At 35.9% G+C, this 18,585-nt stretch overlaps 1 protein-coding gene across 1 annotated transcript in view; it reads right to left on the reverse strand.

Annotated features, from left to right (window-relative positions):
- Positions 1-18,585, reverse strand: part of LOC137408375 (ribosomal protein S6 kinase 2 beta-like) — a 77,592-nt gene that overhangs the window by 58,605 nt on the left and 402 nt on the right. Inside the window, exon 2 of the mRNA XM_068094879.1 lies at positions 17,637-17,690. Within this exon, the coding sequence (XP_067950980.1) occupies positions 17,637-17,690 (54 nt within the window). The remainder of the gene's footprint in view (positions 1-17,636; positions 17,691-18,585) is intronic.

Raw genomic sequence — 18,585 nt, forward strand, 5'->3', positions numbered from 1 at the left:
ACTTGTTGTCCAATAATATTTGAGCTTTGGTTACACCTAGCTGAACCAAACCATGCAAGTAATCTTTTAAGCTTTGCTTCTTTGGCCATTTTTAGGCTCCGATCATTCGGGATCTGTTAACATCCTGTATCAGTCATCACTTAGATTGCAGAGTGATGACCACTTCGAGGGTGATGGTGTTATGTATTGCCGTATGTGAAGGCACATTATATATATACATACATATATATTTATATATATATACATGCGTATACGTATATATATGTATATAGAGAACCGTTAGAATACCTACATACTTCGTATAATTTTTTTAATAGGTAGATTATTTTGATTTGGTTCATTTGGCAGCAGATTGTACGGTAAAATCTTAGGAGCTTTTCGACATTCATTTACTTAAACCATAACTGTCACATACAACTTTTATCGTAATTATTAAGTAGATCAGACACATTGATTCTGATTTTGTACTCAAAATAAAGATTGGTCCACTAACTTTCAGAGTAATGAAGGCTTTTTTACAGCGTTTTAATATCGGTCTCGAAAGAAACACGATCGGCACAACCTCCGCCCATAAATACGTGACGTAACTTAGCTTTTTAGAAACGGAAGTTAGGGATGTTTAGACCGATTTAGAATAATACAGATGGGTGTTTTAAAATCCATTATTATCTAAAATCAGCCTTAAAAATAATTTCAGTCTTTTCTGAAAGGTCGATAAGCTATTTAATATTGCATATTTAAAAACGAGCTCAAAAAAGCGCGATAACTACGCTAGCTTGTGATAAAACCCCACTTTTTGAGCTCGTTTTTCTCGGCGTTCAGCCTATTTAAACATCATGTAACAAGACTCACGGGACTCTGTGAAACTATACGACACTGGTCGTAACTAAATGGTAGCATGCAAAATTAAATACAACAACAGAGCAGACAACTTCTAAAACCAAATACAATACATTTTGATCATTTTTGTCATATTTCTGCTGGTCTTGTAAACGTAGCAAATGTCCGCAGAAATGTGTTTTTGGGATACAAATTGAATTAAAAAGGAAATAGGTATGTTATTACTGCCGGCTTATTCTATTTATCAGAAGAACAACATCAAACATGGCAGGTGTCAACAGGTGAATCGCACACTAACTTTAATTTTCAGATTTTCAAAACGTGCTTGTGCCTCATAATTATGCCATTGTAAATCATTTTCACATAGCATAGTTAACATAAACATTGGAAGGATGTCGGCAAATCGTTGTAACTAGTCAAAAGTAGACATGCTTAGCACAGAGAAGCTTAGAGAGCTTTATGACAACTAAAAAAGTCATAAAATACTTTAGCAACAACAACAACTAGTAACTAAAATCATGGTAGCTTCAACATACCACGATGGAGTGAAATTAAAATCCTCTCTACAATCAAAAGGAACAATTTGGAACAACTAGGAACAAGATGCGACAACTACTACCTATTTCCATCTTGTGTTGCTAACAGCTAAGCTAGGACAACAGAAACAACCTGTTAGTGCATCAGAACATTGTCGGTTTAGGAATCAATTAACAAGATGAAAATAACTATAAGATGATATCACCATAGTCTAAGCCGAAGCTAATCAAATAGAGGAGGCCATGGCAGGTCAAGGTCTCTTGAGACGCGGACAAGTAGCTATTATGGTGAATCTAGAAGCATTCTTGATTATGATAATGTGTTTACAGAAACTAAAGCCTGCTTTTAATGCAGGTATTTTTGTTTTGTAATCTTTTCGTCGCATTAAATCATCAGAGAGCATGAATTTCCATCAGCCAATGTTATGAGAGGTAGCCAATATTCAGGTTGTCAATGAGGTCAACCACTAGTACTATTGCAAAGTTAACTTGTTACTTGACATTGCAATCAAAATAGCATGAGCAAATGAACAAAATATTCAAGCACCTGCCGAACTTGTCATCTGCCCACCAAAATAACTGACAAGAAGCAATGCATTATACAGTTGTTTCTTACAGCTTCCTACCCTACTGCAACTTGTTACTGAAAAGAACGATGTGCTTGACACATTGAAGGACCCAATATAATTTACAAAGTTGTTTTCCCACTTTATTCTACGCCAGCGTAAACTTGGCTGTGTAGTTTCACTACGTTTTTCCGCATTTCCAGTTTCTGTGAGATTATAAAATGTTGGTCGCCTTGTAAGTGATACATTCGCAGGTCAATTGCAAAGTTTCAAGTCAATCGTCTTATTAGTTCTTGAGATATCGTCAGAAGACCGAGGGCATGTCTGACCAACCGAGAAATGAAAAATGCTGCTGACAGGACATTAGTTTTTAATGACACCTTGATTCACATTCTTGGTAACAAAACTGGAAAGCTTCTTCTCCTCAGCAACAAGAGCTGTACATTAAAACTATTTGCTTTTCTATTCATAACAAATATACACATTTTATCAGACTCTGTGTACTGCAATCATTGTTTCTTGAGTTACCTCTGAAACATCACTTTTTTGAAATGGGAAAAAAATGTTTACTTTGTTTGATTTTTGTTTTGTTTCATGGAGTCTTGCAAGCTTGGAACTTTCAATATATTATACAAGTTGGGCTAGTCAAAGTACTTTCACAGTCAATAGGAAGTTTTAATAGGATCTGGGATCAGGGGACTTTCTTGTGTATACAAGATTAGGTTTCGACGTGCTAAAACTTCTTATGTTTAACTAACCTGAAATATTCACGAATGTTAAATAATCGTCTTAATTTGCAGTCACCGATAATGAACTATGTACTATCGATAGGTACATTAATAGGTGCGATAAAATTTGATCGCAGTTGAACATCTCAACATCACATCAGTTACTAGTAGTAATCGTTGTGATAGTTGATATCGACTATTGCGTTAAGTTGATGCGCTATGAGTTTCTGTTTTGTCGGTCTCTCTACAACTATAGGCGATATAATCGCGCTTTCGCTTGATCTGAATATTTTTAACTTGTAGGATCAAGTTTTGCCGATTTTAATCTAGAAACATCCTGGCAATCAAATCAGCTCAAACATCAAAAACATTATTATTATTATACAGGTAAATACAAATAAACATTTATAAGTCAATTTCTTATATAAGTGTTTCTCTAGCTATAGTAATTTTGGAAGCATTTGCCCTTGCAGAGGCCCACACCACAGCCTTGACATCATGTGCTTATTATTCTTCCTCTATAGCTTTGCCTTTGCTTATAGCCTTTGGAGGACGCCATGACAGTAAAAGAAAGTTGTTGCACTCTGGGAAAATATTCAGAAAGCAGCAACAGAAGCATCAACAAGCTGGAAACAAAATTTTCCATTTTATTCAAACACGTTTTTCTTTCAGATTTTTGGTTCGTTTAGTATTGCAAAAACGATCGTTTTTTTTCTCAAAACGGCTAATTATTTGGTTGCTAACAGAGACCAATATATTGTAATTTTTTTACTATTAGTAAAAAAATTAAATAAAAAAAGGCAATAAGCTAACCAGAAATCAATTCATAAAAAAACGTTCGCGTGGCGACATAATAGTCGTTCTGCCCATTGGCGTCAGTATCGCGAAACGACAATAATGTCGCTATGCCTGCAAAAGGGTTAGCAAGTCTATTTACTAGTTCATCAAAAAACTGTCTTGGCTTTTGGAGATAGGACAGAGAAAGATTAGCTTTGACATCTCCCATCTTTATGATTTCTATCACAAGTTTAAAATGAAGTACAACCATTCTTTTGGCGACTAGTCATTTGGTCATCTGCAAGGCTTACAAGGATGAAAACTTACATTGCAATGTCAGTATAGCCCAAGGACCATGACATCATTTTAATCTCTGTGCCAGACATGCTAGCGCAAATAGCGAAGCATTTCATGAGTTGGTTGTACGTATAACTTCTTATTCGCTATGATAATCATCAACAAAATTATGTCTTCGTAATAAACCAAAAGAAAAAATTATTTTTTGAAAGATTATCTATCCACACTATTTTACAGTGCGTAAAAATGTTTTTGATGGTCTTGACAACAAAACTAGTATACTCACAACTCTATGAGGAAAAGAAGAACCAGGGCAGATCAAGACTGAGATACAAAAATGTAGCTGAATGGAACATGAAGTTGAGAGAACTAGACCCAAACAGATGACAAGCAGCAGGTAGAAAACAGAGCTGCATGGAAGTCAGTAATAAAGCCTAAACCACAAGACAGTCATTGTCAAAACAACAGACTGCAATAGAAGCGAGTCACCGTGAGAATAAAATTGTCTAGGTCGTCATTGACGATATTGTATGTTTTCAAAAGAACTTCCTTACAGCACTTTTTGAAATGGTGGTAGTCATCAGATTCATACTGTTGTATTGCAATAGTCAGATAGATACGGCACGAATAGTCAGATAAATACGGCACGAATAGTCAGATAAATACGGCACAAATACTGTGATCAAAAACCATAGAACAAGTACAGTCCAACTCAGTACTCCTCATCTAATGGCAAAGCAAGTAAGTGTGTACGGTAGACGACTCCCATGTTATAATCATTTAACTTGTTTGTCTCATTTGATTTCACTAAGGAGCTGCATAATACCACAACAAAAATACTTTTATGAAAGAAAGTTAAGTGAAAGAGATGAAAACGGTTCAAGTATCACCTCACTTCAATTACTGCTGTAAAGATGGATATATGACAAGTGTCAATGTATTGTATCGAAGATATATATACATGTACATAATACGCATATATAATATATGTATCATATAGATACATATATATATCATATACCCTTTAGGATGAAAATATTCGCGGATTTAAATTTCGCAAAAATCGTCTTTCATGCCCATTGGCAGACGAAATTATTAGCAAATGAACTCATTCGCGAATGAACACATTCGCGAATAAATTAATCCATGAAAGCAGCTAGCAATGGAGTAAAACCTTCACGTGCCTATACCACGTGTTTAAGTTTCTATTTAGCTAAGAATTTTATGTCGATCATGCTGAGCTATAAATTCTTGGCTGCATCCAGATGTTTTCATGAATGTTCATCGATTTGAAGGCCTTTGGTGAACCGACAAACTGTGGTAAGTTATGAGTTTTTTCAATGTAAAGAACTGAAGGAAAGATTTTTTCGATGATGATGTCGTGCCGAATAACTTTTGACAACCTTGAATCATTTTGTAAAGAAGTGTGATGCATTGGCAATGGGCCTAAGTCAAAGCCGCGGCGATGATTTTAAAAGTGTTTGGAACTCAGCTACGTTTACTAACTCTGCCTAGCGGCTAGTTTTTAATTTGAGGTAGTAGTTATTCTTCCTTGGGTTAAAAATAACTAACTATTCACAGATTTTAGTAATTCGTGAAACTGACTGTACACGAACTATTAAATCCATCGAATGATTTCATCCTGTAGGGTGTATATCTATACTACTGAATGCTGGTGTTGTGCGGGTGATAAAAAGGTTTCTATACAAAAAAGTTAATTTTAATCAACATATACAACACTTACCATTGTAACTTTTAATTGAAGGTGTTTGCTTATGTTTGTGTCTACTATAAGTTTAATTAGGTTTATGCTATATAAACATATATTTATAGTATTTTGTGTAAGTCTAAGCATGTATTTCTCTTTCAGAAAGGTTTTTCTTATAGTAAATTAGTTTCGGCTTGCTAAATGAAGCGTGGGTATTATAATCAATCGCCATTAAAGATTTGCAGGTGTAATAGGTATGTGCACAATTATTCCATAGTATGGCAAGCAGGCCGTGTGGTGTAGTGGATAGCACACCTGTCTGCAGAAACAATGTTTTGGAGTTAAATTCCAGTGCGAAGCAGTTTTTTGCGTATCTTATCGCTACAACTGGACTTACGAACGACAGACAGACACTCACATTTATATATAGACTAGTGCTGGGCACGGGTAATAAAACATGTTGGACCCGCGAGTTTATCTTCTCTCGAGTCTCGGGTAATAGAGATTTTGAGCATTTCGATCTTGCGGGTTCACGTTTTGACTTGCGAGTTCGGGTTTTGTTACACGAAACCGTCGAGTAAAGTGGACAAAAATTCGGTCTATTGCGCCCAGCGTTCTAAATAGTGTTTAATAACCCGCCTGTTAACCATTTGAACACTGGCCTTTCTTGTCAATGCGTGTCAGTAACCCTAGGCAATCTGTCGAATGAGCCGAAGTTTTTAAACTTTTATTGTATATATCTGAACATGCTCATAATACAATGGTATTTGGTAAAACACTAGTAAAAAAAGTCGAGCAAATCACAGCAAATGTCATCAAACAGAAAAAAGCAGTACTTTATCATTATTCGGGCTAAAATTATAAAAATTTTGTACGATTTAAAAAAACTCAGTCGGATATCAGTCGTTAGAAAATAGTAAAAAACAATAAATAAACTAAATAAAATTATAATTGCACATTGTAAAATTTAAAACATGTTTAACCCTTTAGCGACCGCGGGCTTACGGCTGGAAATTCCCCAGCGTACCAGTGCATTTACTATGGCGATTTGAGCCTTCGACACCACTGCGTGAAAACTGCATCAATTTACTTCAAAATTGAGGTAGTTACATAAATTAACATGCATCAGAATCCTGAGAAATTTCTCTACAAGCTGATACTTTTTAATATAGTTAGCTTGCATTTGCTTACCTGCAAGAGTCGCAATTCGTTGAAGCTACGAGTTTTTTATGTTAGTACGTCATTTTCAATCGTATTTTATATTCACTAAAAGCAATTGGCAATGTTGTATAAATAATTCTTGCATGAATTCATATGTTCACAACAATTTGCAAAAAAATTTAGTCGTCCAAGAGCATTGAAAGCGGAGTTATGAGCTCCGATGTACAGCGGGAGCGCCATTGGAAAAGCTCGAAACGCCATGTCCATAAGCAGCGCAAGACAGTCATCCGACAAGGTTGCTCTAACTTTCGTGCAAATTGGCACAAAACTGCAAATGAATATGCATCTGGAAGCGGAGACATTTTCCTGCAGAATGAGATTTTTTCCTCCACACAGCTTGCAAAAACTTTGCAGCTAGACATCTATATATGTGCAGTTACCATTTTTTGCTCTGAATTTTTATGCATTTCTTGAGACTAGATTTATGTAAAAAATTTGCATATAAAGTCATTGCACAGATTCATGTGTGCTGCAGCAAAGATTAACTGGATGTGTGCAAGAAGAATTGAGTCGTGAGCCTATATTCACACATTTGGTGAAGCAGCAAAAGACAGGAAGAAACATTTATGAGCAGAAACAGCAAATCATGGACTGCTAGATTGCAGAACAATATGAGAACCGAAATATTTGATTAGACTGCTGCTCTGGAGATGGCAGTGTGCAACAAATACAGCACATTGATGCACAACTAATACAATAGATTAGCAAATGTATGTACAAAAGCTAGCAATACAAAGCAGTGAAGCATTTGCAGAAACTAAATAAAATACCACTTGTAAATAAATTTAGCTAGCATGGTAAGGATCAAAACATGACTCGCACAAAGATATTCCAAAATTGACTCCGCTGCCAGTGCATTCAGCTTGCTCATCGACAATGTATACAGACAATTGATGCACATAGCCAGAGACAGCAACGGAAAGCAAATAACATAATTCCAAAATTAGATCTTTTAGATGGAATATGCTGTCTGAAGTTGAGCCAGCCTTTCCATGCCAGCAAGCTTTCATCTACAAATATAAATTTATCAGATAGAAAAACAGGATAGAACCAGTCGCATGTCATGGCAAAAACATTTTTTAATTTGAACAATTTATTGCCAGCAGGGTCTTCAAAATTGTCAATAAAGTGTAAACTTGCTTCTAATTTTCTTTCAATTTATAAACTGATTAAAAATCAGCGTAGATAATAAAGGAATGTGGACCAGTAAGGCAATAGAGTAGGCTTTTTAAAAATACCTATATGCAAAACTAAACAAGCAACTTGCCAAATATTTATCATCAACAGGCTCCGAAGCATCGCAATGTTTCTGAAGGCCATATTTATTCGTTTTGTTAAATAAAACATGTATCATGGCCGATGTTTAAAAAGCTTTGAATAATAAAAACACTTACCTGTTTAAGAATTCAAACTTATACTCCTCTCAGGCTGTCAGCAAAATGTAATTCTTTTGGTTTTAAATCAGCTCCTCTTTGATATCCGCCATTATTCGCCGTTTCAATGCCGGCCGTTTCAGTCTCACTTTCGCAATCCAATTCATTCTGTTGATTTTCTTTTTTACTTTCATCGTCTTCCTCACATTTTTCTGGTCTAAAATCCTCTTCTTCACTTTCAAACCAGTCGGTATCTTCCTGTAAACGAATCTTTTTAGCAGCGCCTCGAATATCGAGTCCATTCATGATGATCAGCTTTCCATAAAGAACGTTCAACTTCTAACAACGTGTTCTTTTTGCACATGCGTAGAAGGGACTAATTATTGCCTCAAAATAGTAGTGTGATATCTTTTAAAACTCCTAAAAATATTAATTAAAAATTTTAGTGCCGTTTGTAAAATAAATAAATGAATTTAAAAAATACGTATCGAAGACTCAGATCTGACGGGCAATTACGGGTTTGGTACGCTGAGACTGCGCTCTCAGCCCGTCAGATTACGGGAACGGTATTCAAAAGGTTAATGTTTAAAATTTTTAGATATAAAACCCGTATCAACAAACCCGATACTCAAAAAACCCATTGGCCAAAAAGTACTCGTGCCAAGCACTACCATCTACCCGATGTTGGCCAAACTCGTGCCCAGCGCTAATATAGACTAGCTGTGCTACCTGGCGTTGCCTGGGTATTAAAAATCACCTTATAATTAATGAGAGGTAATGAGAGTTGCCTGCTACCTGCTATTAGACTGGCACATTGCCAATGGATAATTTGAGTAAGCTTACTAATAAGAGCTACTGCTTCTCATGACGCTACGCCATCACTTGGCGTCATGACGGAGAGCGGTAGCGTATTTGCTCCCATATAGTGACATATATCGCCTAATTAATCCATTGAGCTCGTGTGGCTGAGTTGGCAAGGCATCAAGCAGGCGAATCTGAGGGTCTGAGATCAAGTCTTCTGCAATACGGATTCTTTATTCCAAGATTTTAATAGCTATAGCTGGAACTACACACACACAAATTTTGAGAAATATATAAAAACCTGTAAAGGATATATATGATATGAATATGTAAGATTTGCATTCAATCAATAATAGTGAGCTGCATTAGGTGGGCCTGCGATAAGGTCAAGGTTGAAATGAGCCAACATAATGTCATCAAAGTTTAACAAGTCTGAATTGAGTATGGTTTGTGTAGTGCTTGCTACCGCGTGATTAACTACCATGTTCTCAATTGCTCTATCATCATGTCACATGTTCTGAATGAACCAGCTATCTCAATCTATATATTGATATGCAACGCGTAAGTTTGAGTATGTATTTTTAACTATTTGACTGAACTTCAACTTTTTCATCGGCTAAAATTTTATTACCGATTTGTTTCCAGTTTCGTTTTTATAAGAACTAATAACACGGAACTGAGAGACCTCGAGCATCGCATCTCGTTCATGAATTTCGGGAGGGATTTTGGCGAATAGCATATCAGCATATTTGTTATTCCGACATATTAGCACACTGACTGCTAGATTTGAATTATGAGAAAAATTTTTGTTGGTAAAAAATATTTCGGATGGCGAGGTGAAAAATCATCGTGTTTTATATCGTAGGGTGAAAAAATTATATAAATGGGTTATCGTAACTCGAGGGCGCACTGTATATCCATTTAAATTGTCAGCGATTGTTAAGGCAATACATGTATGACATAAAATGCAACCATGTAAGTTTGGTTAACAAAGAGATTTGTAATCAGAGGGTCACAACTTGGTGAAAAAACCTGAAGGTAACAGGTTTTAAGATGTTCGTTTCCGGAGAGAAGTAAGTGTCGACATTGGGTTTAAAGATAACTTCCGCAAATTTTTTAGTAGATTTTATCAGAAAGTATCAGTTTTGTTTATCATTCGAGATTGTTTTTGATATTTGAGGTGATCTGACTGCCAGGATGTTTCAAGATTAAAATCGACTAAACATGATCGCGGTTAAAACGCTCAGGTCAAGCGAAAGTGTGATTATGACGCCTATAGTTGCAAAGCGACTGCCAGAATAGAGATATGCAATGCTGTAACTTGAATGCAATAGCCGATACCAACTATAGCAGCAATAGCAACTAGTGACATCATTTCGCACATATTTTTCTTCTGAGCTTTTGAACCATGATCAAGTTTTGTCGATGTTAATCGTGAAACATCCTGGCAGTCAGATCCCCTCAAACATCAAAAACGATAGCAAATGATAGAAAAATACTGATACATTCTGATAAATCTTCTAAAACTTTGTGAAAAATTAATCTGTAATGGATGACTGCTTCTTCTAAAGAGGAGACTAATGGAGTAGGTAACTTCTGGATATAAACAATCTACACAAGAGGGACGGACATTCAATCAATACTGGACTGTAGAAGGTAGACCTTGAGGGCAAGATGAAAGTAATACATGCAAGATCATGACTCGACAATCAGAGTGCATTGAATTCCACATACTTTATACTCCTATTACACTTGCAGAAGGCTTGGCGAGTCTCTCTATGCAAACTCACTCGAGGGTAAAACACAATGAACTTGAATGGGGTCAATAGTAACTAGTAACGATTCACGCACCAATTGCTTGTAGTCACATGACCAACAGGACTACTTCCTTCCAAAATTAATAGGTTTTCATTCTTATGAAGGTCAGATATTTGGCAAGTAATCATAATATTGGTTTCCCATCAACCATCTCCCCATTGAGTTGATTCTTATGCAACCCATCAGTATGAATAGAACAGGAGACAGAAGGAGCATGCGTACTCAGCCAACTTTTGTAGCACTACTTCCATGTTAGAGTTGAATAAATCCAGCCAAACCTCTGCTATTCATGAAACGACATAAAATTCCGGCAAGTATTCAACGCTCAAAGTAAATTTCAACAGACAATAGTTCAAAGCTTCCTGAAGCAGCAAAATTTCGTCAGCAAGAGAAAAAGGTGGTGAAAAGGAAAAAAATGAACAAAAACATAAAAATAAGCAAAAATATATAGTCTTAGTCAGTTTATCCTCTAGTAAGTTCAAGATAAGACTTACAGTAAGTTACACTAGTTAGTTCAAGTTAAGACTTACAGTAAGTTACACTAGTTAGTTCAAGTTAGAACTTACAGTAAGTTACACTAGTTAGTTATCGTTAAAATTTACAGTAAGTTACACCAATTAGTTCAAGTTAAGACTTACTGTAAGTTACACTAGTAGGTTCAAGCTAAGATTTACAGTAAGTTGCACTAGTTAGTTCAAGTTAAGACTTACAGTAAGTTACACTAGTTAGTTCAAGTTAAGACTTACAGTAAGTTACACTAGTAGGTTCAAGCTAAGATTTACAGTAAGTTACACTAGTTAGTTCAAGTTAAGACTTACAGTAAGTTACACTAGTTAGTTCAAGTTCAGACTTACAGTAGGTTACACTAGTTAGTTCAAGTTAGAACTTACAGTAAGTTACACTAGTTAGTTCAAGTTCAGACTTACAGTAGGTTACACTAGTTAGTTCTCATTAGAATTTACAGTAAGTTACACTAGTTAGTTCAAGTTAAGACTTACAGTAAGTTACACTATGTATCTCTATCACCACTTTTACAGCTGAGCCTTTGCAACGCTGTGTCTACACTTCTGTTCACCTGGCTCTACTGCACAATAACAGTGAGAACCTCTTTTTTTCTACATCACTTTAATTTCTTTGCATAGTTTTATACATTATTTATTTATTTTAATGCTATGTGTAATAATAATGCTATGTGTAATTACCTGCAGTATTTACTAAGTAGTGATATGCTTTTAGGGCATAAAGAGAACCAAAGGGATTAGCATAGTCTCAAGGTAACATTATATACAAGTGGATATTAATTAACTTCGCATGTGGAGGTATGACGACACATAAGTTGTAAAAAATAATAAACATGAATGATAATAAAACAAACAGTGCAAAAGAAAACTGCCAAATCTTCCAAATAAACCTTTGAAGTAGTCGAGCAAGTGCTTCATTGCTTATAACTTTGTATACTCATGTCATACTCAGGCATCCAACTAAACCAGAGCTGAATGACAGCAGGTCTTGCAACATAATCAGCAATCAAATACACCAATAAATGGAAACGATTAGCACAAAGTTGCCTTTGAGTTCACCTCAACCTTTGTTTTTTATGGTACCAGAGCGTGAGGAAATGTACAAGACAATTTTAGACCAGAATTCCTAGCTGCAATAAAGATCCCTGTTACATACTTCAGAATACAGGATACTTGTTGGTTTTCTACGCGAACCCTAGAAAAGTATGAGTGACAAAATATCCAAGAATTAACTATCAAGTTATGAACTCATTCAGTTCTATTCGTAGAGCTGAACGAATACGATAAGCATTCGTTCAGTTTTATTCATAGATTTGGAGTTGTTTTCTACAAGCTATTTTCTGAGATATCAGACTGACACAATGATCACTCACTCTATAAGCTGCACACGAGTCAACTAAAACATTTTTAGCAGTAACAGAGTACGTTTGTTGTAAGACAAACATTCAGCAAGCTTGAAACAAAAATATTAACCTTTTTGCAGGCATAGCGGCATCACTGTTGTTTTGCGAAACTGACGATAATGGGCAGAGCGAATGAATTCTAGTTGGCTTACTGCCTGTTCTGTTTATTTTTTTACCAATAGCAAACTACAAGTGTTCTCTGTTAGCAACCAAAAAATTAGCCGTTTTGAGAAAACACGATTGCTTTTGCAATACTAAACAAACGAAAAATCCAAAATAAAAACTTCTTTAAATAAAACCGGAAATTTTGTTTGTAGATTGTTTCTGCTTTCGTTTCTGATTTCTAAATGTTTTCCCAGAGTGCGTCAAATTTCTTTTGGTATCGTTGTATCCACAATGTTTGTGCGTTGCAAGTGCCTTGAATGTGCGTTGCGCATGCGTTGTATGCGCGTTGTACCGACCTAAGATGCACTGTTACCAACATCTTAACAAATTGCTGAGTTTGATTCCAGCAATGAAATCACTGAGTACAATATAGTAATAATGAATTACTATAGTGAGTTAATAGTGTTAATACAGTAATACACTGACTGAACACTGCTGTTAGAACGGCTACGCATGTCTGGGTAAGACTAGGAAAAGCCAACTACCTAGCAAGCTTTAGTGATTAACAATGATAGGATGAATGCTCTAGCCACAAACACAGCATCCAAGGCTCCCAAAGTTTAGAATGAATAGCCAAACGAGTTTAAACTAAAAATAAAAAACGAAAATAGCATTCTTCCAGCTATTTATTATTTTAGTGCTGCTCAATTCCATTTATATCGTTTGATCTTTTATACAGTTTGTAAGCTTTGTTATAGATGATGTTGTAATCTTATTGGGTTTACTACCTTACGATGGTGAGGAAATAAAGCAAATATTGGATTCACTAATAACTTGTCCAATAATATTTGAGCTTTGGTCACATCTAGATGAACCAAACCGTGCTAGTAATCTTTTAAGCTTTGCTTCTTTGGCCATTTTCAGGCTCCGATCATTCAGGATCTTTTAACATTCTGTATCAGTCATCACTAAGATTGCAGAGTGATGACCACTTCGAGGGTGATGGTGTTATGTATTGCCGTATGAGAAGGCACATTATATATATTTATATATATATATATATACATACATATATATTTATATATATATACATACATATATATATATATATATATATATATATATGTATGTATATAGAGAACCGTTAGAATACCTACATACTTTGTATAATTTTTTTAATAGGTAGATTATTTTGATTTGGTTCATTTGGCAGCAGATTGTACGCTAAAATCTTAGGAGCTTTCCAACATTCATTTACTTAAACCATAACTGTCACGTACAACTTTTATCGTATTTACTAAGTAAATCAGATACATTGATTCTGATTTTGTACTCAAAATAAAGATTGGTCCACTAACTTTCAGAATAATGAAGGCTTTTTTACAGCATTTTAATATCGGTCTCGAAAACAACACAATCGGCACAACCTCCGCCCATAAATACGTGACGTAACATAGCTTTTTAGGAACGGAAGTTAGGGATGTTTAGACCGATTTAGAATAATAGAGATGGGTGTTTTAAAATCCATTATTATCTAAAATCAGCCTTAAAAATAATTTCAGTCTTTTCTCAAAGGTAGATAAGCTATTTAACATTGCATATTTAAAAACGAGCTCAAAAAAGCGTCATAACTACGCTAGCTTGTGATAAAACCGTGCTTTCTGAGCTCATTTTTTCTCGGCGTTCAGCCTATTTAAACATCATGTAACAAGCTACGAGCAATTTTAAATAGTTTATATACCTTTAATAAAAGATTGAGATTATTTTACAGGCTGGATATAGATAATAATGGGTTTTAAGACACCGATCTCTATTATTCTAAATCGGACTAAGCATCCCTAACTTCCGTTCCTGAAAAAGCTAGGTTTCGTCACGTATTTATGGGCGGAGCTTGTTATGCCGATTGTGTTGTTTTCGAGACGGATATTGAAACGCTTTAAAAAGCCTTAATGACTTTGAAGGTTAGTGGACCAATCTTTATTTTGAGTACAAAATCGGAATCAGCGTGTCTGATTTACCTAGAAAATACGATAAAAGTTGTACGTGACAGTTATTGTTTAATGAAGTAGGTACTACTTTCCCTAATGCAGTAGCAATGGCTTACATGAAGCTAAACACAGTCTATGGCGATCACTAGTGTTACATGCTACGAAGTTTTGTCGTACTTTTCATCTTCGTAGCATGTGATTGTTTAAAACTTCGAATCTTTAAATCTTTGAAGCGATCAAATCTCCGTTTAAAGGGGGAGTATTTTTGAAAACATCGTATCAACAATGAAGTACTGCGTATCATGTAAACATCGATATTCGTATTATTGCACAAATCTTAGCAATCGTAAGTTGGATTTTCCTCGTCTTCATTAGTGACGTCTTTACCGCATCCCTACGCAACTCTGTTTTTAATGCATGTGTTTTAAAAATATCTCCAAAATAAAAAATGTTAGCTTCGAATTTTAAAGAAAATTGTCTTACACGCTTTGATATTGGCATTTGACCTTGGACGCATTTTAGAAGTGCCAGCCGCGACTTAAATTATGCGCCCCGTCGTAGATAAAAGCGCAACAGACTAATATAGAAAACGCGGAGTTGTGCAGCCAATTTATTCATAGCACATAAACTCGTCAGCTACGAATAATTTCGAGTTGTGCGACCACTTCTGCGTATCATGCAAACTCACCCTCCTCATTCCTACGATCAAAACCACAACTTCGAAGCTAAAAAATTCGTGGCATGTAACACTAGTGTATAGAGTAGAGACATAATTACTTGATGCGTAAGAAGGCAGAATATTACACACTGGAAAACAAATCATCTCAACATCTGTCATTTTGAAAGGGTCGAATTGAACAATTTCATCATATAAGCAAGCATGAAAAGGGGCAACTCTTCATACAAGGTAGACTAATTTCGAGGTGTTAAGACCGGCAGCTACAACCAAGAAGTGCTCATACCAAATCTAACTGCGTAAACTGCACCTGCCACACCACCTCGTATAAACTCAACAGCATTGTGGGAAGGAAGTTATTGGATGATTTTGCAGGAAGAACTCAGTGGGCGTTGTTGGCTTTTTGATCTGTCCAGCTTACGGTGTTGGGAAGATGGAGGAGTACTAGGCTTACTAGGCTAGCAACTAGCAACAGCCTGGCCAAATTAGCAGGTCACCTACCCCTATAATAGCTAGCGTATAATGGGCTGTTGTGTAACAATGGCTTGGCCTAGTAGGACTTCATGCACCTGCTTTGCACCTCTGCAGATCTGCGCCAGTCATGGAAACACTAGAGTGCTTAACGGCAGCGCTGCTAGTCCTTTGGGACTGGTTCAAATAAATTCTTTTTATAGACTCAATAGCTGTTTGCTTATTAGTTATTGGAAGCGCTCCAGAACTGCGCTGGGTTGAAAAACGGAATGAAGAGAGGCCTAATCATTACTGAATAGCATGGAAGTTTGCAACGGCGGCCTCTGGTTTAGCAAACTTCATACAGCGATCATCTGATAACGAACTATGACAGAGTTTTTCTACTAAAAACTTTCATGGCTTTTATAGACTAGTAACAAACTGTTCAACAGATGCAAAGAACAATATCTCACAAACCAAGTCACATTCACATCATGACAAATGCTGGAAGTCAGCCGTACATCAACTACTAGCAACGCATGACACCCTGGCAACCTCATTAGCATATGACAACGGTTACACTAGACAAACCTCATCTATGACATATATCTCTCCCCCAACATGAACATATAATTAATAGCCTTCAGGGAAGTTACTGTGAAGTCCATGCACAGGACTCCTCACCTTTCCGTGACCAAACTAATCCAAAGGAAAGGAAACACAAAAAGGGAACACAACTGAAGGAAACACAAAAACTGTGTTCGCACAATCAAACAGCCCTTGCGTACCAACACTAAAAACAGGACACAGCATTAAAAAAAACAACATTCTTTGCAGAGGTGCATATTTTGTTCTTGTATAATCAAACCATAAGTGCAGTCAAATGTTTTGATGACAGTCATGTCAAATGTTTTGATGGCGAGTCATGTCACATGTCACAACTGGACATTCAGACATGACAACAATAAGCCTTGAGATTGCTTTTATTAAAGCAAATGGTCAACATAGAATATCAAGAAGAAGATATGAAAGAGTTTGGCCAAAGGTCAGTCAAAGATATCACAAAAGTACTTTGTCACAGCTCATTGCATACAAATGTGAGGACAATGATTTATTGCTTGAGTAAGTGTAAAACTGCTGATGCTCATTGAATTCAGAGAGGTATCCACACATCCATCTCCGATCAACAGATGAATGATGCCAAATTCTTACCCATCAGTCTTAGAAATGACTAGTTACTAACCAACAAATATGACGCAGTCTTTACCTTTAAATAGGACCTCAATACAGCAAGTCAAGCACAATATCCTCCATCTAAACATATCAATGAGCAACCAGAACAGTAAAAGACGAGAGGCTAACACAACGATATCAGTAAAATTAGTACTTGCAAATATTCCATCGAATATATTGTGCAAGCCTCAACAAAATGGTAAAAATAAAATGAATAATTAAAATAAAAACAACTGATGTATACTCATAAAATTATTAATAAAAATGAGTGAAATTTATCACAAATTGTACACGTCACCGAGTTTTACAGCCCATATCGTTCTGCGGAAGCAACTGTTGTGATACGCAGTACATTTAGCAGAAACATTCATCGGTAGGGTAGCTTGCTAACTATGAATAGCGGTGCAGCTTTGGTCCAAAAAGGATTCGGAAATTTGTGTAATAAAACTCCTGGAGATCCAGAATGTAAATCACCGATATCATTTTGTGTAGCAAGGATATGCGCTCCTTTTTCCGGCAATCTTCCAAGATTGCCAGGCTAAGTCACTCACCATGACGTAACGTAATACACTAACAATTAACAAATGCAACTTACCCCTCCACTATCCTGTTCATCAACATGCATGGCTTCCAGACCATCCCCTAAGGACTAAAACAGATTAATATAAAGATCTAAAACTCGCTTTGGCTGTGCTTTGTAATCGAAAACTTCAAACCATTTTGATGTGGCCTTTCCATTTACAAATAACAGAAATGAATTCTTCACTATTATGTCAAGTGTGTCATTAATGAATATCTTAGCAACTGAAGAATGAATTCGTGGACGATGCAGATTGTGAAATAAATGAATTTATTTTCTCTCAATAAATAAACCTGAAAAGAATCTAAACTAATCATTGCAAGCAATCATCCATGATATTGTCAAATGAATAACTGTTATTGTGCTGTCATGAAAAATTTTGGTGGTTGTTTATAGTTGACCGAATCATTAGCAATTAATGGTTCATATTGTAGGTGCTGTTAAAATAGCATAAAGCGAAATGGGCGTAGTCATAGTTGCTAGTGATACATTCCTTGCAATCCTAAGATAAATATGAAGATCAGCGTGTGAAGAAATCTATAAAACGCAGACCGCTAAAACATATGTAAGGTTTGAATAGACGCAAAAAGTTAGCAAAAAGGATTGCTTAAGATATAGTATACGAATCTGCTGCATTTGACCAAAGTGAAAACTCAGCACTTGTGAGGTCTGGGACCCTTTTTTAGTCAAACACATATCTCAAATTGAATTTATACAAAGAAGAGCCGTGAGATTTATATGTAATTTGAAAGGAGTTGCTAGCGTAACGGAAGCTCGAGAGAATATCCAGTTGGAAGTTTTAGAGATCAGAAGAAAACGAGCAAGACTCAACCTTTTAATAAACATTTTATCTAATAGCACACACTCAGCGCTAATTGAAAGTTTTAATTTTTTAATGTCCCAACCACACCAGTATGACACCAGATCATCTCGGTCTAACGCTCCAAAGGCAATCGCCTGCAAC

The sequence above is a fragment of the Watersipora subatra genome, chromosome 11 (genome assembly GCF_963576615.1).
Source record: "Watersipora subatra chromosome 11, tzWatSuba1.1, whole genome shotgun sequence".
NCBI lineage: Eukaryota > Metazoa > Bryozoa > Gymnolaemata > Cheilostomatida > Watersiporidae > Watersipora > Watersipora subatra.